The sequence below is a fragment of the Pituophis catenifer genome, unplaced genomic scaffold (assembly GCF_029215685.1).
Source record: "Pituophis catenifer annectens isolate HBS135680 unplaced genomic scaffold, rPitCat1.0.hap2 SCAF_6, whole genome shotgun sequence".
NCBI lineage: Eukaryota > Metazoa > Chordata > Lepidosauria > Squamata > Colubridae > Pituophis > Pituophis catenifer.
Window position 1 is genome coordinate 50575872 of NW_027256886.1, and position 26436 is coordinate 50602307.

At 35.9% G+C, this 26436-nt stretch overlaps 2 protein-coding genes across 4 annotated transcripts in view; one reads left to right on the top strand and one right to left on the bottom strand.

Annotated features, from left to right (window-relative positions):
• The window catches only part of HABP2 (hyaluronan binding protein 2), a 36752-nt gene extending 34507 nt beyond the window's left edge, over window positions 1-2245 (top strand). For both annotated transcript variants that reach the window (XM_070946102.1, XM_070946100.1), the window contains 2 exons: window positions 701-882; window positions 2048-2245. In XM_070946102.1, the coding sequence (XP_070802203.1) occupies window positions 701-877 (177 nt within the window). In that variant the 3' untranslated portion in view covers window positions 878-882; window positions 2048-2245. The remainder of the gene's footprint in view (window positions 1-700; window positions 883-2047) is intronic.
• Window positions 1637-26436, bottom strand: part of NRAP (nebulin related anchoring protein) — a 63134-nt gene continuing 38334 nt past the window's right edge. For both annotated transcript variants that reach the window (XM_070946098.1, XM_070946099.1), the window contains exons 27-42: window positions 26331-26435; window positions 24526-24633; window positions 23150-23260; window positions 21228-21425; window positions 19012-19116; window positions 17382-17480; window positions 14726-14830; window positions 13768-13875; window positions 12220-12531; window positions 10522-10626; window positions 10155-10253; window positions 9200-9304; window positions 5641-5748; window positions 4359-4670; window positions 2764-2916; window positions 1637-2104 (exon numbers count right to left, since the gene is read on the bottom strand). In XM_070946098.1, the coding sequence (XP_070802199.1) occupies window positions 2006-2104; window positions 2764-2916; window positions 4359-4670; window positions 5641-5748; window positions 9200-9304; window positions 10155-10253; window positions 10522-10626; window positions 12220-12531; window positions 13768-13875; window positions 14726-14830; window positions 17382-17480; window positions 19012-19116; window positions 21228-21425; window positions 23150-23260; window positions 24526-24633; window positions 26331-26435 (2232 nt within the window). In that variant the 3' untranslated portion in view covers window positions 1637-2005. The remainder of the gene's footprint in view (window positions 2105-2763; window positions 2917-4358; window positions 4671-5640; window positions 5749-9199; window positions 9305-10154; window positions 10254-10521; window positions 10627-12219; window positions 12532-13767; window positions 13876-14725; window positions 14831-17381; window positions 17481-19011; window positions 19117-21227; window positions 21426-23149; window positions 23261-24525; window positions 24634-26330; window position 26436) is intronic.

Here is a 26436-nt window from a genome sequence, read left to right on the forward strand (position 1 = left end):
CAGGGTGTAAATCATCCCTGAGGATTTTCCTCACTCTGCTAAGGCAGCGGGTCCTGGCGATTTCATCCAGTGAGGTCAGGGGATAGCCCATGATTTATTGTACTGTGCTCATCACTCTCTGTAATGCCTTTTTGTCTGCGGCTGTCAAGCCAGGATACCATACCATAACACAATATGTGAGGAAGCTTTCTATCTTAGACCAGTAAAAGGAACTCATCAGTCGTTGTTCCACCAGATTTTTTCGCAAGACCCTAAGGAAATGGAGTCTCTGTTGAGCCTTCCTGACCACCTGGAATGTGTTATTTTTCCAGGTGAGATCTTGGTTAAGGTGGACTCCCAGGAATTTGAAAGAGGAAACCCTCTCCACACAGTCCCACTTGATGTAGAGTGCGGCAGGTTTCTCTCTCTGTTTCCGGAAGTCTAGCACCATCCAAGTTGGTCTTCTTTATATTTAATTTTAGTCCCAGATAACCTTCTAAATCTAAATTGATACTTTGCTTTTAAAACCATCACTTTTGAATGTAATGATTTACATTTCAGAAAAAAAATATTTATTTATTTAAATAAATGAATTTATTTAATCCAAGATCCTATTTCTTTACCATTAATGTAATTCTTCAGGATCAAATATAAAATGTTAGTGTTAATTGTTTTTTAATTGTTGTCAATGTTAATTGTTTTTTTTTATCTTTTACATTAGGGCGATTCAGGAGGTCCCCTAACATGTGTTACCAATGACACTTACTATATTTATGGAATTGTGAGCTGGGGAGATCAGTGTGGATTAAAAAATAAACCAGGAGTTTATACTCGAGTGACAACATTTCTCAACTGGATTAGAACAAAAATTACACGCGAGTCTAATTTTCACAACTAAGAATGGTAGTCATCAAAACAGAAAAAATGTTCTCTTCTATTTCAGCACTGAAATATTTTTAGCCAAATTTCTAATACCTTAATACCATTTTGGCTAGAATTCACTTGTTTATATAATGGCCAAGTAAATATGCAACCCTTTGCTTAAAGTAATATACAAAACTGATCTTTTTTATTGTTGTATTTTTAATCATTTGAGATATTAAGGCTATAAAACACAGTCATAACCTTCATAATAAAAAGTAGTTGCATTGAGAATTGTTTGCCCAGAAGACTTCTGTTTTTTAACAGGGAAGTTAGAATTTACATTCAGAAACCAGGAGATATGCAGTGCAAATAAATATCAAAAGTTGTATGAATTCACACATCATTTGACACAGAAGAATCTATTTATATTTGCTTTCAAATCTCCTGAATGTCCTTTTCATTCATTTCTACAAACATTGATTGAATGACAATAAACCTCCAATATCAGTAATCTCACATGATCAGGCCAGCTGAAGATCAAACAATATGTTATGCTATGTTGTATAATGAACATCTTGCAGTAAAGGAAGATATGGAATCTTGTTTTAAACTGACTTCTGCACAGATGGGAGATTAAACTGTTTCCTCTAGCCACTGTATTTCTAATCTTCTCTATCTTTTACTCAGGGTTTTTTTTTAAAGGAGGCAAAAGTGCCCACTGGCATGAATTAATTTAGCCACATAGGAATTCAGAAATGAACATCATTAACAAATCAACAAAATAACTGTAGACTTTTTGGAAAGTAATTCCACTGATTTATTTTCCGTACAAATATATATATTTTTCCTTTCAGCAAATCATGGTTCAAATATTTTTAGTACAAAGCTGAGCCTGCCAGTCATCTAGTACTAATCTAATTTGCTGTCATAAATACTACATTGTATAATACATAGCTTTAAAAAATCAGGTAGAGTTTTTCATGCAAAAATATAAAGTTTAATATTAAATCACTCCTTGAGGGTTTGCAAAGGTCTTTTTTTGTAATAACTATTTCTGAACAGTGCACTACTCTGCTTCTCGGGAGATTAGAATAGCTACATGATTTGGAGAGAAAGCTGGAAAATATATGCATTTTCATTAGACAGATGTCAGTATTTCTGTTCATTTCTTAATTAGTTTCATTTTTCTTCTCTTCATTTGCAGAACTTCTGCTGCATCAGGATTCAGCTGGACTTGTTGTGATCCTTCTGTGATTTTCTCCTGCAATTGCAATAGATTCAGAATGTTATCTCCTCACAAAGACTATTGTGTCATTCCATTTGTAGCAAATATATTGAACAATATATCATATTCCAAGTAGCAGAAATAATGTCCTAAAGCTATCCTTCTAGGATTGTGTACTTTGACTGTATAAAACTCTTTATAATAAAGAGCTTGGTTTATAGCTTGGTTAGTCCAAATTTCTTCTTCTGATAACCTACAGATTTTCATGACTCTAATAATGATTTTCAAATAGTGGTTTAGATCCAAACCAGCTGAAATGCTGAGATGTTCACGGCTGTCCTTGTTTCCAATAATAGTTTAGGGGATGATCCAGATGCATACTGGGATCAGACTTGGTTCCAACAGATCCTGTATTCCTATATATCATTGCCATTCATCTTCCTGTTTCCTTTACAATTTAATTTAATTTAATTAATCCAATTTATATGCCGCCCCTCTCTAAAGACTCAGGGCGGCTCACAATACATTTAAAAAATCATTATAAAAAAACATTTAAAAATTAAAAACATTAAAAACATTAATAACTCATTCACACCTACAATGGATCTGTAGTCGAGACTTGACTATCAGATACTATAATTATTGCCCCTGATTTCTAAAATTATATTGCTTAGGTTATCTATCCATTCACTTACATAATCTGGATCACGCTGTTCCTGGGTTTCTTGACATTCTGTTTCCCGAGCATATGCCAGCTCTGCAGCCCTTCTGGCCATTTCCACTCTGTAAGAACCTGGAGGAGTCCAGCCAATACCTTTGATCCAATTCAAATCAGATTTGTATTTGACCTAGAAAATAAAATACAGTACTAATTGCATGGATCTTCAAGACTTAATATTTAAAATCAAATGAAACAAATCATATATAAATTTGAAGTAAAATAAAAATAAATAAAATAAATATACTAAAGGCCAATAAAAGAAAATGGCGACCCCAGGAAGCAGGTGTGATAGGCAAGGATAGGTGATAGAGTACTGAAAGCTATTCTGTGCCACCTTAGTTGTTCTCCAAAATCAGGTGCCGTGGAGTCCTCCCATCTTAGAATGTTAAGATAAAACTGATCTTGTATACAAAATATGAAGCCAGATCTTTTCTTTGCCATTGAAAACACTTGCATTTCTTCTTCACATAGTAAACATGGCTTCTTTATTAACAAAAGACCACACACACACACACACACACACACACACACACACACACACACACACACACTTTATACAAGAAAATAGTTGCTAGGACAGAAGAGATGGGCAAGACTCAAGATATCAAGTTGTCAACATGTATTACAGTTTGTTCTTTTTCTTCTCTTTTCTGAAGTGAATATATTACCAGTTATTTTTGAGAATAAATGTTGGAAATGTGCATATATGTGTACATATAAAACTATCTTTAAAACTTTTTATAAGTGTTCAGTTGCAATAATAGCAACTTACAGATGCATGGAGGAATTGGATTTATTTGGATGAGCCTTCCTCATGCACTAGGGCAGGGGTCAGCAACCTGAGGCTCTGGAGCCACATGTGGCTCTTTCACCCCTCTGCTGAGACTCCCTGTCACTCAAAATATGCATCACAATCGCCAATGTGCAACACCCGCCGTCACGTGGGTTTATTGAGCTTTTCAACCCCTGGTAGGCCAACCATGGATAAATCCAAGAAAAGAAAAGTTTCAGAAGAAAACAGAACATTTAATTCCACTACATATGCTAGTTTTGTTGCCGCTCAAGAAATAGTCAGGCACAGGAATAGTTTTGTGGTTCCCGGTGTTTTCTTTTCTGTGGGAAACTGGTCCAAATGGCTCTTTGAGTGTTTAAGGTTGCAGACCCCTGCACTAGGGAAAGTAATTTCTTGGTTTTAGTAGTACTATTTTTTTTCTTTCCTAAATGCATTAGCATCTTTCTCTGTTTCTGTGTGTGTGTGTGTGTGTGTGTGTGTGTGTGTGTGCATGCGCGCGCACACTCTTCCACAAGTGAGCTATTCCCACAATCTTTTTTCCTCTAAACTGCCCACATCAGCATGACATCACATTTCTGTCGACAACTCTCCCAGTGACTGCATCTTTTAATGCATTTCCTATCTAAACTTTCATCCCAAAGGTGATTTTTCAAAAGGCAACTGACTAAGCTGCTTCCTTAATATATACATTAAATTTGGATTTGAAAATGAGTCCATTGATTAGACATATCCTTGCCTAGAATGGGCTCCTTAGCCATAGATCCTAACATACTTACATCACTTTGGAGTTTGTAGGCTTGTTTGGCATGCCTGAGATTCAGCTGCTCCGGGTCACAGGTGTATTGATGCAGGCGCTGCCTATAGTTGACATCACTTATTAATTGCTGACTTTTCTTTGCATGAATAAATCCTGGCTGATCAGTTTGACTTCTGAAATGTCCTCTGTTTCTAAAATAATCTCTTTTATATTGGTTGTCACTCTGGAGGTGGCCCATCTTCAGGAAGTGTCTCATTTTAGGATCATCATGCGCATTGCAAAATCCAATCCGTTGACCTCTGTCCCTTAGGAAAGCTTCTTTGTATCTGAACTAAAAAAATATTGAGACATAGGGATGTTTATGTCATTATACAACCATATGGAAGCATAGTTTCACATAATTTCATATTATGCCATAAGCATTTTACATGTAACCTGTACATGTACATCAATGCTAAAATCATGGTATGGCATGCTAATTATTTTGCTGAAATTATTTTAAGATTGGGAACATTTCATTGTAATTGAAGAATATATGTATAAAGCAACAATTACACACATAATTACACATTTAAAATAAAACTCTAAGATGAGCTCTTCATCAGAGCATCCAGAGTGCTGGCAGCACATACAGGCATAGCAGGAATAGGCAATCTTTTTCAGCAAGGAACCATTCTCTGCCTTTGTTCCCTACACAAGGTATACAGCTAATTATATTACAGTACACGCAAATACTATGCAAATTTTAGGAAAAGTTAAAGAAGAAAGGGAAATCAAGGTTTCGTGGGTATATTTTAAGTCCGTGAAAGCTTAAGGCATCAGTTTTGATTTTTTAAAACTCTTCACAAGTTCGCTAAATAGAACAAAATGGACCAAAATTATTGTCTTTTCTTTTTACAAGAAGAGCACATGTATGTCATCTCTCTGAACAACAGCAAGAAGAGTTAATTTCTCCCTGAACTTTCTCAGTTTTCATTTGATTGATTGACTGAATGATAGACTGAATAAATACATACATTTATAAATAAATACATTTAAACTAATGTGAAATAAAATACAGGCCCAACTCACAGCACATTAATTTTTTTCACATGCATAATTGCATAATTATTTCATATGCAGTTCAATGGGATTATTAGTGGATCTAATATATGGGGCTGTTGTTTTTGTGGAATCCTTATGGCACTAAAAACAGGTTCTTTCCTTGAACCTGTATAGGAAAAATCATGGATGATATACCAGGGCATAAAGGCCTTTAAATGCAAAAAACAAAACAAAACACATCTTGGAATATTTCATACATCACTGGCAATTTCTCTAGATGCCTTAGCTGTCTGGAAAGGGATGGCATCCAATCTGAAATCATAGCCAGCTGCCCGTGTTTCCTCCCAAGATGTTTTATATAGTTTCTGCATTGAGAAATGGAAAAACAAAGGGAAAACAAAATCAATTAATTTTATTTACATATCTGTTGTGGCTTTATTAATTAATATTTGATTCTATTACAATCATTTATTTATGACTCAAAAGCTAGCATGCATCCCTTCACTTTTTCACATACAAAATACAATGTCCTATTTGAAAAGAGTCACAAACGTAATAATTAAAGTTTGCTTTGATGCATTAGACACATCAATATTGCATTGACATTGCCCCTATTCTGTCTTTTGGATTTTACAGCAGAGACATTTCAGTGCTGCATTTCCACTATGTATAACTTCAAACATTTTTAATACCTTCTGTGCTGTCTCCAAACCCTGCTGGTTCCATCAAACTATCTAAAGTAGTGAGATGCTTTATAAGAGAGTAGATATTATTAAAGCATTAGCTAAATGCAAATTATGAAGAGAACACAGCTGAACATAGGAATGCAGCTGAACACATGGACAGTTTCACACTAGAACTAGCTCTTCGTGTGTTCAGCATTGCCACATAATTCAGAGGTCTTGACTCAAATCATCATGAGGACCATGTAATGTGAAGTTCTTTGCCCTGAAATCTTCTAAGCAAGTATTATAGCTAATCCACTCAGTTGTCGCTGTTTGCTCAGGTACAACCCTGAGATAGGCTGAGAAGCCTAGGGTGCCAAGACTTAGAAGGTGCCAATGCAGCTTCTCCTTCTGAATCCTTCTAAAATGCAAATCCTTGTAATTTAGGATGCTGTATACCCTTCCCTGGATTACATTTCTATCATCCCAACCACTATATAGTTTTTTTTTAAAAAAATGAAGTTTGTGAACTCAGTGCCCTTTAAAAGCGTCTGCTGGGATTGCAAGCAAAATGGCTGATCCTCGAACCCTTGGAAAATCATTGTTCTGCAGTTTCCTCAAAAGGGGCAGCCATCTCGAGCACATGTGGGAAATCTCCCATCCGCTCCCATAGAAGTTTCAGTGAATCAGTCTACTCATCAGTTCTTTGGTCTTTACCGCAGTCGTCAGTTCTGATTTGACAAAATCAATTCACCATACCTCCCTCAGAAGTCCATTTTATTATGTAAATTCTCAAGAGCTTAACTCAGATTGAGAAAAGATTGTGGGGATAATCTTCAATTTCCAGAAAGCCAAGATTTGCAGAAAATGGGCTATGCATTATCATGTTTCTCAAGCCATAAACTGGAGGAGCTGCTGTACTAGTACATGGCAAAGGAAGACCTAAATCTTACTCAGACTGTGATAATCTTGCTTTCTTGCTCTCCTAAGTTGTCTCAGGTAAAAGGAAGCCCCTCACAGGGTGGTGCCACAGTCTGCCATGATAGGGTTTATATGCCCAGTATAGGGTGATGACCCAGGAATGTGTCTTGTATAAGCATTGAGAGAAGTACTTTCAATTTCCGCTAGTTGCTCTGTGAAAGAGCCACCCATTACACATTCAGTATTACACATTCTAGGGCTTTAGTAACCCCTAGACATTATTGCACAGTTATGACTGTACCTTGAAAAATTAGGCACCAGCACCCAGATGTAGAGCCACACTTTCTTCTTATGTAAGTGAGGAGCCTTGGTGCGTGGTCAAGATTATTAAGCTGCTGTCTCACTTCCAGTGGTAGTTCTGCTGTGTTATGAATGAGACACTTCCTATTGCTTTCCTAAACATTCATAGAGACAATGCCAAATAACCTAGAAGGCTTCAGGCTCTGAGTTGGAGATCCATGAACCAGGTAGAAATTGGGACCCACATTGTGGCTCTATCGTATTTTAACCTCAAAGTTTATATTATGGCACTTCTGGTTAGGGTCCATCTCATCAATAGCCTACCAAAAAGGAAATTCACAGGTCTGAATCTCCCATCCAAATATAATATTGAACAGATTAAGAGCACTGTTACAAGGGTAGACTCTTCCATTACATCTAGACAGCAACCTAGCTTTAAAGGAAGTAGGACATGGATGGTAATGGTGCACATCTATCTCATACTTTGCTGCCACCTTTCCACATCTGTTGTCTCAGATAAACACTCACTTTGTCCTGAATTTGTCCATTTAGATTCATGAATAATTTTTCTGTGATAAATTAATACAACCTTCATGTTTTTGAATGGACCTGAAATTCTAACAAATTTTACTCCTGTAGTCTGGCCAGTAATATGCTTGTTTAAGATAAGATGACATAGAACACAAGCATGCATGCATCCACAAATTATAAAAGATGGCCTCTTTAAAGAGCAGTTTTAGATAAATCTTTAGATTTGTTTGCAGAACTTACATTAGAAGAATTTGGCATTCCCTCTCCCAATATGGATGAGATCCAAATCTAGACCCTTTTCTCAAGTTCTAATCATTTGTCATTTCCCTCCCCTTTTTCTCTCTCTCCTTTTCTTTCTTTTAAATCTGCAAATTTTTGGCCTTACTGTTGCAGTTCATTCTTAACACAGATCCTTTGATTCGAAACCCCATGCATCATTTTACTTTATCACAGTTTGCACAGTTTTTGCACTCATCCTCGCACATTACATTCATTTGATTTATGGCTATCTTTGCAGCTTTACAAATACCAACATGGCTTTTTTTCTTCTTTTTCTCTGTGCTCTGGGGTCAGTCTCTCTCAACAGCTTTCTGTGTGTGGCATCTGATCCAATTGTGTATCTACCAAAAGCAGTTTCATTTTTAATGAGATGCCCCCAACATCTCCACCTCCTCATGCACTCACTGGCTGTTTCAGTTCAGATACATGCTGATCCATTTGAATGGTCTGAGAAGAAACAGAACATACCCGACATACAACTGTGCCATTCATCTGTGCATGGCAATGCCGCTCTAACTGCATGAGCAATATAGCTCTCTTATTCTTTTCTTCTGACATGAGAGGGAAAGGTTTGGTAGTGTTCAATGCAAAATGTGCTACCTGCTTCTACTTCTTTGTGTGTTGGAGCAGCCTTTCCAGCATTGTTCTCTGCTATTTTTATATTCCAGTAATTGATTAAACGGGTCATTTTATGGAATTATTTGCATATCAATTTTTCACATGACTATGCATATAATTTAACTGTTCACAATGAAACATGGTCTATTCATTGTTACAGAGTGTTTTAATCTGTGAAATTAGTCTATAGCAGGCAGCAGTATTCTTTTACATGAAAGAAGGCAAAGATACGTGTCCGGGATAATGTTGCAGGATCCAATCTGTGTACTTTCTGGAGAGAGAGAAGTTCCCTGAAGATGGGCTCCAGCATGAGCCCGAAAGCTTGGAAGACAGAACCTTTGGTCCCAGTGACCAACTCAGATCCGATCCTGCAATATTCTTTTTACCTGTAGTATAGTTTCAAAATTATATTACTCAAAATAGCTTGAATATAAGATAAGTAATCTTTGTCATTATACTGATTATGAGATTAACTTCCAAATGAAAAAGAACAATTACTTACATCACTGATGTGGAGTGCATTGAGCCGTGCCCTTATGAGGTCAGGACGGTCAAGGGGCAGGGTGTATCTATGCATGTTGTCCAAATGACCAGCTCGATATAGCCGCTGTTAGGACAAACAATATTTAGTGTAGTTCCACAATATCTAAAATTCTATTTTGTCCAAGAAAGGCAATACAGAATGCCTATAGCACTAACCTATGCTTATGCCTATACTTACCACAGGCAAAGCTTTATTTCCACTTAAAAACAAAATGCTATCTCTATTTTGTCCAAGCAAAACTCTGCAGGCAAAAGCAGAAGTTTGCTCTTTGCAAAATCTTTGGCACTGCACAAAATACGGACTATGTCAGTTAACAGAACTTTTATGTATCTCGCCTGATAATAAATTCCTATGACATCATTCAAATACGTCTAGAACTCAGATTATCCTACAATGCAAGTGCCAGAAAAGCAGATCTATGATGATCAGTAGTCTTCTAAAAATTATTCATGATAATTTGAGATCTGCTTACTTCCAAATGTTAATAGAGTAACTACCGTAAGCTATATACCTGCCCTAAACAACTTGGAAATTTAGAATAAACAGAATTGATCATCTCTCTATCGTCTATCTGTCCATAACTGTGGTGGAAAGATTAGGAGCTTCATTCATTTCTGATGGTCAGAACAAATTCATGGGCTTAGAAATACTGAATTATAAATGTGTATCTTTTAGTTCATGGATTTCAATGTTGCAGTTTAAAAAAAGCTCCTAAAGTATAAATTAAGAATAAATTAATATTCTTGAAAATTCACAACATATTTTTCCATTGTTATTTTCTGCAATTTACTATACATCTGACAGCCAACAACAATCAGTTTATTTGTAGCAATAACATTTCTTCTAATGACATGGTTCTGAGTCATATTGTATGAGGCTGAGGGCAATACAATATCATATATGCTTCTCTTACATCATTGCATTGAATGTAACTATTCTTTGCATGGAGGAAGTCCAGAGAGTCTGTAACTGTTGTGAACTTCAGATGATCTGGTTTCTGACGATATTTTGTCTGCAAACAGAATAAAGGACATTTATGATGAAGTATAATAAGAAGATTCTATACAAAGGATGTCATACATAACATAACATTTTCATTATAGGTTCATTGGAGTCTAACAGATTTTGTGTGTCAAATATAGCTATTAGCCCAATTAGTTAAACCAGACCAGGAAATCAGTTTCAGTCCAGGCTTCCATATCATAATGATTGTATAAGGAAGAATCTTGATGACCTACAAATCTTACAGATGCACAGTCCTATGAAAGTGTTAGCAGTACCTCACTGATGAGTTCTCCAGCCTTCTTCACATTTTCTATATGAGGGGATCTTAGAGGCATCCAGCCAACTCCCTTCATGCAATTCAGATCAGATTTGTAGGAAAACTATCAAATAAAAACAAAGCCAAAATGTGAGAATGTCTCATAGGACATGGATTTATATTCACATTTGAACATTTATATTTTCTGAGACACTGGGATGATTTTTTAATGCATTCATATGTTCCTTTTGGAATAAATAATGTATGACTGACAAATTTAGGAAAGAATAGACATCATTTTTGGGGCATCTTTTCTGAGATGTTTCCTTACCTAAACTGATAAAGAGAATGATCATGGACAGGCAAAAAAGCAATGACAACAGAAGCAAGTTCTGACTTCCTGCTAGCTTCCTCATTAACTTTGGTTGTGGAAAGTTGAAAGGAAGCAATCATGTAACGGTGGCTGCCCACAGCAGCATGATATTTCAAGTTCTTTAGACCAGTAGTCTAAATGGATCTTGGATTTTGAATGCATTTTTTAAGTTAGCCTATTTGAGATACGTTTATTTTTTTAAAAAGAGTCATTGCTCTATGGTGCACTGTAAATCAATCAAACAAACAAACAAACAAACAAACAAACAAACGTGTATGTTGTCCATCTCACCAAAGGCAACTCTAGTTTACAAACAGACTTTAGGTTACAAACAGACAGGAGAGTTTTAGTAGTATAAATACTTATCTCAATGCCTATTATTGAATACCTACCTATGATTGTCTTTATACAAACCTTAAAGTATACACCTATACAAATGCTATAGTATCCTTTAAAAGGAATGAAGCAGCCCTTAACTGTTTTAGTTAGTATATCAGTTAAGGGCTGTTTCACTATAGTGTAATAATGCTTTGCTTTAGTATATTAGCTATGCTTAGGGAAGAGTCCAAGAGTGATTCTCCAACATTATTAATACTTGTCATTGAAAAGATCCTGTTGGGTGAAATCCTTTAAACTGCATTCTAAAAAGTACTAATTTGAGTTTGGAATCTATAAAATTATATGCTTTTGCTTTGATTTAGGCTAAATCTCTAGCCAATAAAGAGCCTTGGTGGTGCAGCAGACTAAAGCACTGTTAAGTAACACCAGCTGCCTGCAATTATTGCAAGTTCAAATCTCACCAGGCTCAAGGTTGACTCAGCCTTCCATCCTTTCGAGGTAAGTAAAATGAGGAGCCGGTTTGTGGGGGCAATAAGCTGACTTTGTATTAAAAAGGACACCGCTGGGGGGGCGAAAGCCCTACTAAGCAGGTATATACAAAAGTATGAAGGCTATAGCTTAATGCATTGTAAGCCGCCCTGAGTCTCCGGAAAAGGCGGCATATAAATTGAACCAATAAATAAATAAATAGTACTATAGTATTTATGTCAATTTATTTATTATATACTATTTATTAATTCAATTCCAAAACTGAATTAATATAATCCTTTAGCATAACTATTGAAGAAAAAAAAACATTCTGAATTTATTAATCAACCATGTCCTTCAGAATGTACAGGTGCAGAAAAGCTTTAATAGGTATAATTGTATCCAGACAGCCTATTTATTTAGTAAAGATAGCAATACTTGTTTGATTTACCCTGCACTGTTCTGTTATTGGCTGTCCAAGATAATTGTCTAGGTGTTACGTTATTTTTACCTCTGACATTCAAGCACATGCATTACCTCACTCTGCAGCAAATGAACTCTTTTGGCCCACTTCATCCTCAAGTCTTCAGGGAGCACTGTGTATTGATGCAATCTTTTCCTGTATTCCTGGTCACTGATGAGATTCTGGGCTTTTCTAGCATGAACTAGATTAACCATGTCCATAGGGAGATTGTACTGAGAACAGGTATTTCTCGAGCTTTTCTTATATTCCTGTTCACTCTGTAATTTAGCAGCATGCAAGCAGTGTAGCAGATTGGTATCATCCAGAATGCTTCTGGCACCAATAAGCTTCCCCCTCTCGGAAACGAAGTTGTGCTTGTACTGTAGCTGTGATGGAAAAGAAAACGGGATTTATCTTGCACCCCTGCATCTGTGATGCTTTAAAAAGTAAGCTTTATGTCTCTCTCTCTCTATATATATATATAAAAGGAAAGTGTTCACCGCAATGGACAATTCAATACATGAAAGAACCACCACATATTTTATTGGTGTTGTGCTTCTGTTCACTTTTCATCTTTTACATGTCAAAAACCTGGCTGTGATCAGCACATGCCAAGAGAAATTGTATTGTTTGAACAACAGGACTGTATATGTGAAAAAAGTGAGATTTTGTAGAAAGTCCTTTTGAATTCAATGGTTAAGTATTTGAGGAACTTGCTGCTAGTAGGAAAACTGGAACATGACTGTGAGGTGAAGCATTATACAGGTGAGAGCATCTGCATCTGTTTTATTTGTACGGTGCCAAGTTGGTTTTTCAATATCATCAAAGAGATAGCATGTTCATAAGCATATCTCAGCATGACTCAGGCTATGTTGTGTTTATCTTAAAGCTATTTTGATGTATTCAAAATAGTTATTGTTATGCAAAAGATGCTATATTTGAATGTGATCTGTAATATATGAAATCGCCTAGAGAAATGGTACTTGCATTAGGTCACTGGGATTGAGGAAAAGGGTTCAAAATCTTGACTTGTCACAATAACCAAAGAGAACAAATCTACAGATTGTAGGGGTATCACTACAATCTGCACTGAAAAGTAGCATTCTTATAATAGTGAAAGTTTGAATGTTGCTCATAGCGGCCTTATTACTTGACTTTGGGGAGAGAGGGTGTGCATTTTGTTTCAGGAAATTTAATTCCCATACAAAAACATTGGGCTTCTAAAAGCAGAAATTAATATATTACAATCAAATGTAAATGTAAATCTATCTTCATGTCCCATAGCTGCTTTACTGGAATACCCAAGGAAATAAATGGATTATCTATTTACATGGATCGATATTATTTTGCATGTTCTGGGTACATCTGAATGAAATATCCAGAGATGTTTTTCTTTTCCCTATTCCCATTGCAAGAGCTTCAGCCCTGCTTTGTTTCTGATTAACAGTGACTTTTTTTTAATTCACACAAAGAATCTCATTCATAAGTAATACATTCTGTCTCACATCCTTGTCTCACATGATTATGGGGCTGCTTTAATTCAGTAAAATCGGCTTTCTACAATGTATTACATGAAGTTAACAAAAATTAGGCAAGATGGAAGGCTGCATAATTCAACTCACATCACTGGCAATTTCTCGGGAGGCCTTGGCAGTCTGGAAAGGGATGGCTTCCATTGTCAGTTTATAACCCTGAGCACGGAGATTATGCCAAGATTCCCTGTATTTTGCCTAAAGTGGAAATGGCAACTTTAGTTTTCTTGGTTAAATTTTAACTAAAAACTAAATTAACAAAAGGAACTTGTTTGAGTTGCAATACGGGTTTCAAAATAGTTCACATAGGTTTTAGGCATTTGTAGAAAGATGCGTCTTCAAATCAAATAAAATCAATGCAATAAACATATCAAATGGTAAATATCTTTATATGGATTGTTTAATTTGTATAGATGTATAAGGAATAATTACATCTGTAAAAAACCATGAGCCACCCACAAAACATATATTTGATGTGGATAGAAATTTTCACCCATATCATTTTTGCATGCATTTATTCATTTTCTGGGCTCTTTCTATTTCCACATTACTATGGGAAGGAAAAGAAGGTGAAAAATTCAGGATAGATAGTTCTCCTATCTATTCTAACATTAACATCCCAAAACAACTGCAATCATTATAACAATCTGATCACAGAATTTTTAATTCTAAAAATTCACTACATTGGAACCAATGTCAGTATAAAGACCATTTTCAATAAAAATATGCAATAAAAATGCAGCAATGCCAATGAATTAAGATACTGATATAATAGATGCAAAAGGGAATTAAAATTATCAGCTGTCAAAGCAGTCAGATTTTCCTCTAAAGAATCATGGCAGCAAATATAAAATGCAACATAGAGGTTAAAATTGTAATAAATAGATAAACCACAACTACTCTGACAGAGGATCAAGGACAGAAGATCGCAATTACATTTCATACATATCAGGAAAATGGATAAAACTGTCGACCTCTCCTGTATAGAATAGGAACTTAAAGACACTTATTAAGGAGAAATATGCCCAAGCCTAAAAAAAGCACTTACCTCACTAATGTTCGCTGCATTCAATTTTGCCCTTTCAAACTCAGGAAGTCCCAGGGTTACCCTACAGTGATGCAAAGTGTCTTCTCCTGCTGCTTTGTACAGGCGCTAGGAGAATTGTTTTTAAAAGTTAAATTAACAAAAATTCCTTTTAAATGTTATTTAGTTACATTTCTGAAATGAAAGTACAGTCACAGGTTGGGATTTGTTTTTAACATATATTTCTAAATACCACATGTTTTGAATAAAATATGGATTTTATTTTAACGGAAATAATACATACATACATACATACTAAAATATTTTCCATATTTGCACAATAGACAAAATATGGAACTATCTCCAGTCCAAAACTGAAAGCTTTGATCAAGAATTTCCACAACTGAAGAGAATCAATAGCACATGATGAAATTATAATCAATTTTCTCCATGTAGAAAAAGAGAGAAAAACAATGCTCCCCACTGCACTGTTGCAATTGCTGTGTCTTGCAACCACTATTCCCCATCTGAGGGAGAAGGGCAGTTTAGAAATAGGATGGATAGGATAGGATAGGATAGGATAGGATAGGATAGGATAGGATAGGATAGGATAGGATAGGATAGGATAGGATAGGATAGGACAGGACAGGTAGGTAGGTAGGTAGGTAGGTAGGTAGGTAGGTAGGTAGGTAGGTAAATACTGTTTTCTTTACAGTAGATACATAATTTCCACCCACCATATTGTTTCTTTCATGTTCATTGCATGCTCAGAATAGAAGAGGGATTTGTCAGTGTCCTACTTTCCATTTCTATTCTGCCACTACTATATATACAATTATAATAATATTATATACATGAAAGAGTTAATGCTAATGGAATAACAGGCCATTGTGGGGCCGTCCCCACTAACAACTTTGGAAAGTTCCTGTGCCTAGATCTAACTATACAAATAATGTAATTTGTTGCCTGTTGTTCACGTCTTGCTCTTTCTCTGTTTTTGCTTGCCTTTTATCCCCTTTTTTGCCAGCAAATGTTTTTGATGTTTGCTGATGTTTAATAATAAATAAACATCAAGCTACATTTTTGTTAGCTGTATAGTATGTATACTTCCTCTGATCTCAATATCGGGAATGACTGGGGATGTATGGGTGCAAGCTAAAAGAGCACAATAACTCAAAGAGAAAGGATGAGGGCAGATGAAACAAAATTTTAGGGTGTCACTCTTATCCATACTTTTCTTTTTTAATGGCACATATAGCTGTAGGAGAGACCCCTTGGTCTAGTAGTTAAGGCACCAGGCCAGAGGCTGTTAAGTTCTAGTCGAGCCTTAAACAAGAAAGCTGACTGTGTGATTTTGAGCCAGTCACTCTTAGCTCATGATGTCAGGCTTGGGTGAAAAGTTGATCAGTCAATTCCTGTTCCAACCAATGGATTATCACTCAGTGATCCGAAAAAGTGAACTCTCTACTTGAAGAGAAAATGCTAGAAATAAAAAAAATAGCTGGAGGTTTGTGGATTTTCCCTAAAACAGATGCATTTTTCTATTATTATTCTTGAAATAGAAGAAAAACCAGCTGATATCGACTCAATCCTTGGATCTCCCAAAATGGGGAAGATTTCAATCTGGATACTATTTTTGAACCTCCCGGTATTAGAAACATTTCAGTCAGCATTTCTGTCTAAAGAGGAACATTTGTTCCTTGCATTCAGTCAGCAAATACACAGCTGAGTTTTTAAAGGACAGAAATAAATAGAAATAAAGAAAATCATAACCCCATGCAAACCGCAATCTTTACAAAAAAGGCGATATACAATTATTTCTCTCATGCAAAATAAAAGCACATTGTAACATTGCATTTCTTGCTTTTTTCTTTTTTTTTTTTTACAAACATTTACATTTCAAAATCTTCTACCCCTTAGTCTGATTTATTATGTTATATGTAATATGTAATAATATATTCTGCATTTAATGTTTTGGGTCAATCAATATTTTGTTAACTAATTAATCTTAATTAATTAATCTTATCAATTGAAAAAACATTACAACACTTAAAAAAAGTTATTGAAAAGAACGAATCTATAAACTACAGAAATAAGACAGCACTAATCCATGATTTCTAAAGCCTTATTTCATGACATTTCCACAAACATTCAATGTTACTCTGGAAAAAAAAACATAGCAAGGAAGTTTAGGGGACCAAACAGTTTCCCGATGCGGATTTTATTTTATTTTCATTTTAATGGTGAAATGAATCTGCAAGAGTCTTCTGAATAGTTTAAGAAATCAGAAGCAAGATTCTTGGCCTCTGGTGCTTTAAGTGAGTTTTTGAACACATTGATGTTAACTATCTTTGAGATTGTCCTTCCAGTATACCCCTTTGCATTATGGCTGCTTTCAAGAACAAAAGAGAAGTCATTTGTACGAATCCCTATGAAATAACTGCTCTGATTTGTTTTCTTTGTCAGTCTGATTGACAAAGAGATATTAAAAGCTTTTCTAGGAATAATAAAAATTATCTCACAATGTTAAAGGATAAATTGATGGTGCTTTGCTCTCTCCCCACCCCACCCCCTTTCTTTTTTTTAGTATATTACACTTCTCAGAGCATGCTGCTTTCCTCCCTCCCCACATATTGCATTTTAAAGAGCGCATTTTCTGATCCATGTTAGCAGAACCTACCTCATTAGCAATCATATTGCTGAATTTTGCATGAAGGAGGCCAGGAGAGTCTGTCACTGATGTGTACTTGAAGGAATTTGCTTGCTGACGGTATTTACTCTGAATTCACACAGTGAGAGGCAGACAAAAGGAGAAATGCAAGATAAGGACATTATATTTTCAATGCTACAGATTTGGCTAGTACTTCACACAGAATATGTTACATGCAGCAATATATTGACCTGTACGATATATCATTTCAATCTCTTGCCTCCATATCATTAACCGGACCTGTATAGTAAAATCAAGAGACTCCCTAAAAAATAAACAAGGATTACAGTAGTTGTTGGCTTTGCTTCTTTTGAACTATATCTTAGCATTTTGGTGGAAATGATAAACAACCAGATATTTAATACACTTCAGTATTTTTTAAAAAAACAAAATTATTAAAACTTCCAGAACTAGTCTTAAGTGAAGTAGAAATAATTATTCCACATTAAATATTATTGTGACTTTTCCTTGGTTAAGCAATCATTTCAGTGATCTTTAGACTGGAAATTTTACAACCCAGTTTTTGGCTTAGTTGGTTTGGTCCACTCATCAGTTTGTTGTGGTGCTGTAGAGCCTCAAATGTTTGATTCAACTCAAAGTAGATTTGATCAGATAATCTCTTCACTTAGAAGCTTTGAACTGAATCCATTCAGATCTAATATTTTTTACTAAAATTCCTGACAGAAATAAAACACTTATATTACAGCTAGAAAAAGTTGGATCTCTTTTATCAATAGTAGAGAGGTTCTACATTCACATAAGTCTAAAGGGCTTCCAAAGGATAAATAGGCCGGCTGGTTGGGTCTGTTTAGTCATATATTAGAACACATATGGAATAGGACATGCCCCCAAAGGATGAAAGCCGAACACCTCACTCTCCCTACCTTTTCTGCCTTTTTAAAGGCCTTTTTAATCCAGAGAGGCTTCTTCAGATGGGACATTAAAAAGAGATTGGGAACTATGAGCAAGAAGAGGACAAGAAGGGGGAGGATTCAGTTGTCTTCACCTCTAGGATCTTTTGACGAAAAACATTTACACCATGTTTATACATGAAAGGAAATGACATGCACATTTTTAAAATGTGGTTTCTGCCATTATATCTATTTTGGTCTTTATTTTGCCTTATTATTGGCCCATTCTTTTGCTCTGGAGAAAAACTTAAGAGTGAGATAAGAGAGAGAGAGAGCAGGAGAGAGAGAGGACGAGGGAGAGAGTGCATAGTAATGAGGAAGAGTAATTCTCTTTCCAGGCCACTTATATCGAGTCACTTGGGTTTTGAGAAATGTGATTCTATGTCTAATATAAAAACACAGACTTCCTTTCATCTGGAAAGGAGCATTTCCTTCTACAAAGGATCACCCTAATGTACCAATCACTTGGGTCCTGATTACAGAACAGAAAGTTTCTGAAAGTAGTTATCAAGGTCTGGAAAACCTTGAACTCCGTTCAGTTCATCCAGGATATAAATTGAATGATCAAATAAAGAGGAAGGGTGGGAATGAGAGCCCACCCTTAATCAGGAAGCCTCTTTGTCAGTTTTACACAGACACCTGGCAAAACCTTGTTTGTAGCTGAAGAAATCAAAAACATCTTTTGTTACCTCACTGATGAGTTCAGAAGCTTTCTTCTTTGCTTCAATCTCCAAGGCCCCAGGTATGATACAGCCAACTCCTCTCATAAAGTTCAAGTCAGATCGGTATAAATTCTATGAGAAACCCATCAAAACTAATTGATAGCATAGAACTAAGAAGTGGTTATTCAAATGATTTCTTTATAAATAACTTCTGCTGCATGAAACATATATAACCTTCAACCATACTGGAATTGAATCTCCTTGTTTCATGATCAGAATAACAGAATAACAGAGTAGGAAGGGACCTTGTAGGTCTTCTACTCCAATCTCCTTCTAAGGCAGGAAACCATTTCAGATAAATGGTTCATTTAAACACACTTCATTTAAATGCACAAAACATTAGCCCAGTCTTGTCTTGTCTGTCTGTCTGTCTGTCTGTCTGTCTGTCTGTCTCTATATAACTCTATCTATCTATCTAGCTATTGGCAGAAAATAATACCTAATTCTGAAGTCGATTATGTATAAAATTGTAAATTATTTTTGATATTTCCTCTAAAAATCATTCATATCAATTAAAAACCCTACACTGATGAAATGATCATGTTTATACTCACCCCAGAAACATTAACTGACTACTTTTTTAATGTCACAGTTGTAACAGTGGTATTATATGTATGTATGTACATGTGTGTGAACACACATAGTTTACACATTTTAATAGTTATTAAAAGATACAAAAATTTAGGTACTGCTGAATCAGAAAAAGATAGACAACAGGCAGCCTACCTGCCTATTGGGAAAGGGTCTTCATCTATGGACATTTTACTTCAGTGTGGAAACCTTCATAGCCAGATTTTTGGAAGCCCTTTTGGCTATTGCTTCTTAATGTCAAGTCTATCTGTAACAAATAATCTCTTCTTGTCCACAGTTTGATGTGGATGAGATGATAGATCTAGCTTACTCCAACAAAAGCTAGTTGTTCACCTCAAAATGTGTCCTCCCAAATTTCAGTTTGGCAGAAACCATTATCTCAGAGCTAGGAAAATAGAGTAGCTACTGGCATCCATAATCTTCTACAATATACTGAAGGCACTGGGCCACAGGGTTAAGTCAAGTGGGTCCTGCTGTTGCTGCACCATTTCTTCTGGTGGTGGGCAGGATCCTTTCTTGAGCTGCTAGATTCCATTGACAGGATGGTAGAGTTCCGTAGTTAGGGAAATTCAACCTGTTATCTCTGGTTGGACTGTCAGGAATCCTGATTATTGTTATAGCCCAAATTTTCATGGGAGATAGCATGTTATACCCACAACACAGTCTGATTAATATATGTCCTTTGTCATGGTAAAATAGCTCTGATTTCTATTGCACAGTGTCAATGTCATCAACAAGGAGAATGGACTATTGCTGACATTTGTGGAATCCAAGTCATTTCCAGAGGGTATTAGGGGAGATTCCTAAATAAGTCCACTGAGATTTAATTGTTAGCTTGAATGTGAGGACGACAGTGGCTTTGTGATGAAATTGCATCTGAGCAACATTTCCCTGTCCACCAAGGAAGCAGAGCCCCTTGGACTACTGAGGAGTTCAAGAAATTGCTGTTATTTTAAGAACTGAATGTAAACTAATCAAGAGACCTATTGAATTTAAGCAGCATATAAATCCAGTACATACAATACATAAATATATTAGAAAATATATTCTTAAAACCCAGTCATTAAATTTTCATAGGAGCAGAATGGGGAGGTCTATTTATACCAGAATCCTCAATCTTTCTGGCTTTGCAGATCGGCTGGGGGAAAGAGGGGATGGTTCCGTGCAAGTGAAAGGCAAGCACATGTATGGGCACAGCTCCATTTGCACTAACAATGTGCATATGCACCAACTGCTCACCCAAATGGAGAGCGTATGCACACACTTGCCTACTGCTTGCGCAAGTGGGGATGCACGTACACTTGCACACCATTTCCGTGATGCAGTGGTAAATAGCTCATGGCCCACTATTGAGCCATCGCCCAAAGTTTGGGGACTCCTGATTTATACTGATTAAGGGAGGAAAATAAATGATTATAAAACTATAATTTATTATTATAAAAGTATACTTTAAATGGCTCAGCCCACTTTGATTTGAATCTGACCTTGCCCAATTTTCAAACGTGATTTTCACTAAAGATGGATCTGTCTCTCTGTCTAACAGAAAATTGTTCACCCCTCAATTAAACATGGTATGCAGAACCATAATTTACCTCACTCTGTAGTTTGTAAGCTTTTTTAGCACACTGCAGCCTCATATCCTCCGACAGCGATGTATAATCATGAAGCAGTTGTCTATATTCCTGATCACTGATCAAAGATTGGGCTTTTCTGGCATGTACTAAATTCACCATGTCTAATGGTAGGTAGAACTTATTCTTCTGATTATCAAAATCTTTCCTGTAATTTATCTAAGAAGGAAGTAAAAACAAATGCTATTTTTCAGTCATGACTTAAAAGACATTCATAGAAAGTCATTTGACAAATTCTTTTGAAACTATTCCTTTACAATTATTATTATTACTATTAATTAGGAAACAGGCAAAAATTATAATATAATCACAGGAAACAACTGGTCACTGGGATGTACTGTTATTATTTGCTCCTCAACAAGCTTGGCATGCATTATGTGCACATTACTGAATCCTGTTCCTAAGTATACGAGTATTGCCTTAGAAGTCTTTCTAGTACTTTCAAAACTGTTCTTCAATGAAAAATGCCTGTATTATATTTGTGAGCAAAATCAACACTAGCCAGAGCATAAAACAACTGAAAGAAGCAGTATAGAATCAGAAAATATGGAAAGAGCTGGTCCATAGAATCACCAAAAATATGTTATGATTGAATGAATATCAGCAGCAGCAGCAGCAGCAGCATCTTGCTAGAAAGTTAAAAGCATCTTTTGCCCTCTTCATTTTTCTCCTAACATCTTCTTTTGACATTGTTCCTGAATGTATCTTCCCTTCCATTCCCATACTGAATATTGGTGCGTTATTATTTTTTGCTCATTTTGTTGGATCTGTGTTCCTTTCATTGTATCCTTACAGAAACAAGATCTTATGATACAGCGGCGTTCAACCTTTTGGGCACCAGGGACCTGTTCTGTGGAGAGAGGTTTTTCCATGGACCGGAGATGGTGTGGTTTCATGTTTTGCCTGCATCCCACAGATGAGGCTTAGCTTGTTTGCATGGCCTGATTTCTGGCATGCTGCAGACCGGTGCTGGTCTACGGACTGGGGGTTGGGGACCTCTGTTATAATGCCCAATAACTCAGATAGCTTAAGAACTTGTTTAGGGAAGACAAGTCTATCACTGATTTAAACAATGATGGTGACATGGATTTTCTGGAGACATCTTTATTTTATTTATTTATTTATTATTTAAATTTTTATACCGTCCTTCTTCCGATGGACTCAGGGCGGTGCAAAGCCACAATAAAACACATATATCCATAAAGTTTAAAAACAGTTTAAAACATATTAAATAATTTGGCCCTTATATTAAAAAACTAAAACACCCATTAAAATTCGTTATTTAAGCCAGCCCAGCCTGTTGAAACAGTAAAGTCTTAACGGCATGGCGAAAGGTATGTAGGTCAGGGATCATATGTATCTCCGGGGGCAATTCATTCAAGAGGGCAGGTGCCCCCACAGAGAAGGTTCTCCCCCTGGGGGTCGCCAGTTGACATTGTTTGACCGACGGCACCCTGAGGAGTCCCTCTCTGTGAGAACGTATTGGCCAGTGGGAGGCTATCGGTGGCAGAAGGCGATCTCGTAAGTACCAGGTCCTAAGCCATGGAGCGCTTTAAAGATGGTAACCATCTTGGCCATGACTCTAGGTACTGAAGAAAGATGGCAAAAGGAGTTATGGTATTGATGTCTTATCCATGTATTCTGTTTTTTCTTTTGTTTTGATAGGCATCTGCTTGGTTGATGAAATAAGGATGCTGGATTAGATAATTAAATTAGATTAGACCAGACTAGATTAGATAATTCTGTCAAGGATCTTATATTCTTATGCCAATAGAGGTGAAAGTATCATCCACTTATATTGTTTTGAATGTGCTGCTCTTAACCAATTAAATATTTGCTTATTAAAAATATGGTGATACAAGTTTATTTAGTGTACCACTTACATCACTTTGTAGCAAAGCTGCATGCATGAAGTGAGAAATGTTTATATCTTCCAAGCCATGGGAACCAATCAACTGCCCCCTCATTTTCTCAAAGGCCTCCTTATACTTATACTGAGGAAGAAAAAGAAAAGATCAACATAGCAAAAACATGAAAAGTGAAATAAAAATATCCATTACTGCATTGCTTTTTGTTTTCTTCTCAGATAGTGAAGACTTTACGTAAAGCCATATGTATCAAATGGCCATATTCAGGTGAAACCAATTCTGGTTTACAAGAAAGGGAATGTGAGTTTAGAAATTCAAATTACATTTATTAACATGTACTTTATTTAAGCAACAGCTGGTTTTTAATTGTTATGAGTAGTACTAAAGTGGTACTAAAGTGGTACTAAAAACACACAGTATTATATTTATTCACATAATCCTTGAAAATATAGATACATGTTATCCCATTACAATAGATCATCACACCTGCTCATTTGTTTTATTTTGTTGAAGTCCATATAATGGCCTAAACTGAGTTGCAACATTACTGAGGATGAGCTTAACATCTCTGAGTTAAACTCTTGATATACTTGGAGAAAAGATTTAAGAATTACTCTAAATAATAATAAGCCAGTAAACCATTTTTAAGCAGTAGATGAATACTTTAACCTAAAAACCACACTAGAATATATTCAATCTGTTATCCGAATTTCCTAATTCTAAAGTAAAGAGCTTTATAATAATAATGTAACAGCAATTGTACTTTTGGAGACTACAACTGAAAGTTTAATAGGTAAGTATACTTCTAGATAACAAATTCAAGGTTCTGTGTTAATAATTGGGACTAGCTTTGATTCTGAGCCATTGCTACTGAATTAAATTCCATAAATAAATAAAATAAAGGACATCATGTTTCAGTATCAATTTCAAGTCTATCTTATCGCATACAATACAGACAAAATAAGAGGCAATTTTATATACTGTTTGATTCTTTTTCCCAATTTGCACTTAAGAATTTTATTGGGAGTAGGAGAGAATATTCCTCTTTGTTCATGAACACTGACTTTGACATTCAAATTCCAAGACAACTTTTAACATTAAATAAATCCTTTTTTAAAAATAGTGATCATTAAAATTATCTTCCCTTCTTCGTTCCAGTTTGCCAATATAAATTTTATAATACAGTTATCAAATACAATGTTTAAAGCTACATTAGGATCCATTTACCTCTACCTAGCAGAGTAATATTTAATTCACACATAAAATTTGTGGAAATAATTTGAAATTCTTTACTCTCCAAAAGTATTTGCTTTCTTCCATTGTCCTTTTCCAGTGTCTAAACAAAATGCCCTTACAATTATTTCTTTGCCATTGTTACTAAATCAACTTACATCACTTATAATTTCATTAGAAGTCTTTGCTGTCTGGAAAGGAATGGCATCCAGTTTTAATTTATAACCACCATGTTGCATTTTATTCCAGGATTCTTTGTAGTGAGTCTGTTTGGAAATAAAAAGTAAGACCAACATCCATTTAGTGACACTCAAAGCATGTTCTTCCCTACAAAGAACAAGCACCTATACCTAGAATGTATAGCCCAAACATATATAAATTAACTTGTTTCTAACAAAATAGGCTTCTCTACTTAGGTCAGTATTGTACATTGTTAGTGTTATAGTTCATATGTGATGCTGTGTTGACTTCAGACAGAATCTTGAAATCTGCTTCAGTTGGTAATGGATATCAGAATGACCTTGGGAACAGGAGGACGAAGAGGACAATAGCCTAGACCAGGGGTGGGCAACTGTGGGCCTTTTACAACCTGTGGACTTCAACACCCAAGCTGGCTCAGGAATCCTGGGAGTTGAAGCCCACAGGTCATAAAGGGGCCATATTTGCCCACCCCTGGCCCAGACAACAGTCAAAGAAGAGCTATCTCAGCCAAAAAGAAATGAGAGTAGAGGAAATATTTCAGAAGGGACTCTCATAGTTCTCTGGAAAGTAAATGTAATTGAGGGGAGAGGGGAGATTTTATTACTGTAATCTTACGACAAAGCTAATACTAGTATTCATAGTTTTGATTTTTGGGCGGGGGGGGCTTGGACAATAGAATAGCAATAGCACTTAGCTGTATATATCACTTCATAGTACTTTACAGCCCTCTATACAGAGTCAACATATTGCCGCCAACAATCTGGATCCTTATTTTATCGACCTCGGAAGGATGGAAGGCTGAGTCAACCTTGAGCCCTGTCAAAATCAAACTCCTGGCAGTGGCCAGAGTTAGCCTGCAGTACTGCATTCTAACCACTGCACCACCATGGCTCTTCTTGAACAGCTGACAGTTAGACCCATTGATTCAAATTAGAACTATGATTAATTTGAAAAGGTTAATCTAGATTCAATCCAATGTGTCTGAAATGGTCATTTTATTAACATGTTTAGGGGCAGCAAAACTATTTTGCCTAATCTCCACTAATTTTTACCTTTAGTATTGGCAATAGCAATAGCACTTAGACTTATATCCCGCTTCACAGTGCTTTCCAGCCCTTTCTAAGCAGTTTACAATAGCTTCTCTTTTATCTTAATTTGCAGTTATCATAAAAGGTGTCAGTAATAATAGCACTAGCAAGAAGAAATCAACAATTATACTGCATTCTGGAGAATAAATTGCATCCAAGCATTATAGAAAATTACATTGGGGCCATTTTTGTTGCAATGCAAACTGCATCTGAGGCATTTTGAATAAAAGCAATGGTGGCTACCCTCAAGATGAGAGGATAAATGTGCTGAACCTATAAAAGTAACTACAATTGAATGATTCCTTGCTACTACATAATGTTACTACCCCACAAATAACTTGGTTGCAAATTTTGCAACTTCTACCCTTTGATTTAAGGAGATTATGGAAGATTAATTGTCACAATTGAGTACTTGTTATAAGACACCAAACTTCAACTCAGTTCAGTCTTGGCTCTTCTGTGGCATCTTGGAATCTTCTTTTCAGAAAACCACACAGACAACAATGTGCAATTATTAAAAATGAGAGGAACAGCAAAAATGCATATGCATAAGACAGGTCTTATAACCCCTTACTTACAGTCAGGCTTATCCTCAAGAAAATAAGTGAGAAAAATACATTTTACACAGCTATAGTTAATATAAAGAAAGTCAAGATGTATCCTAAAAATCTTACCTCACTGATATTCAAAGCATTTTGCTTAGCTTGAGAGATCTCGGGAAGTTCTGCTATTTGGGTATAATTATGTTTGACATTCTCTCCATGTTCTTTATAAAGCCTC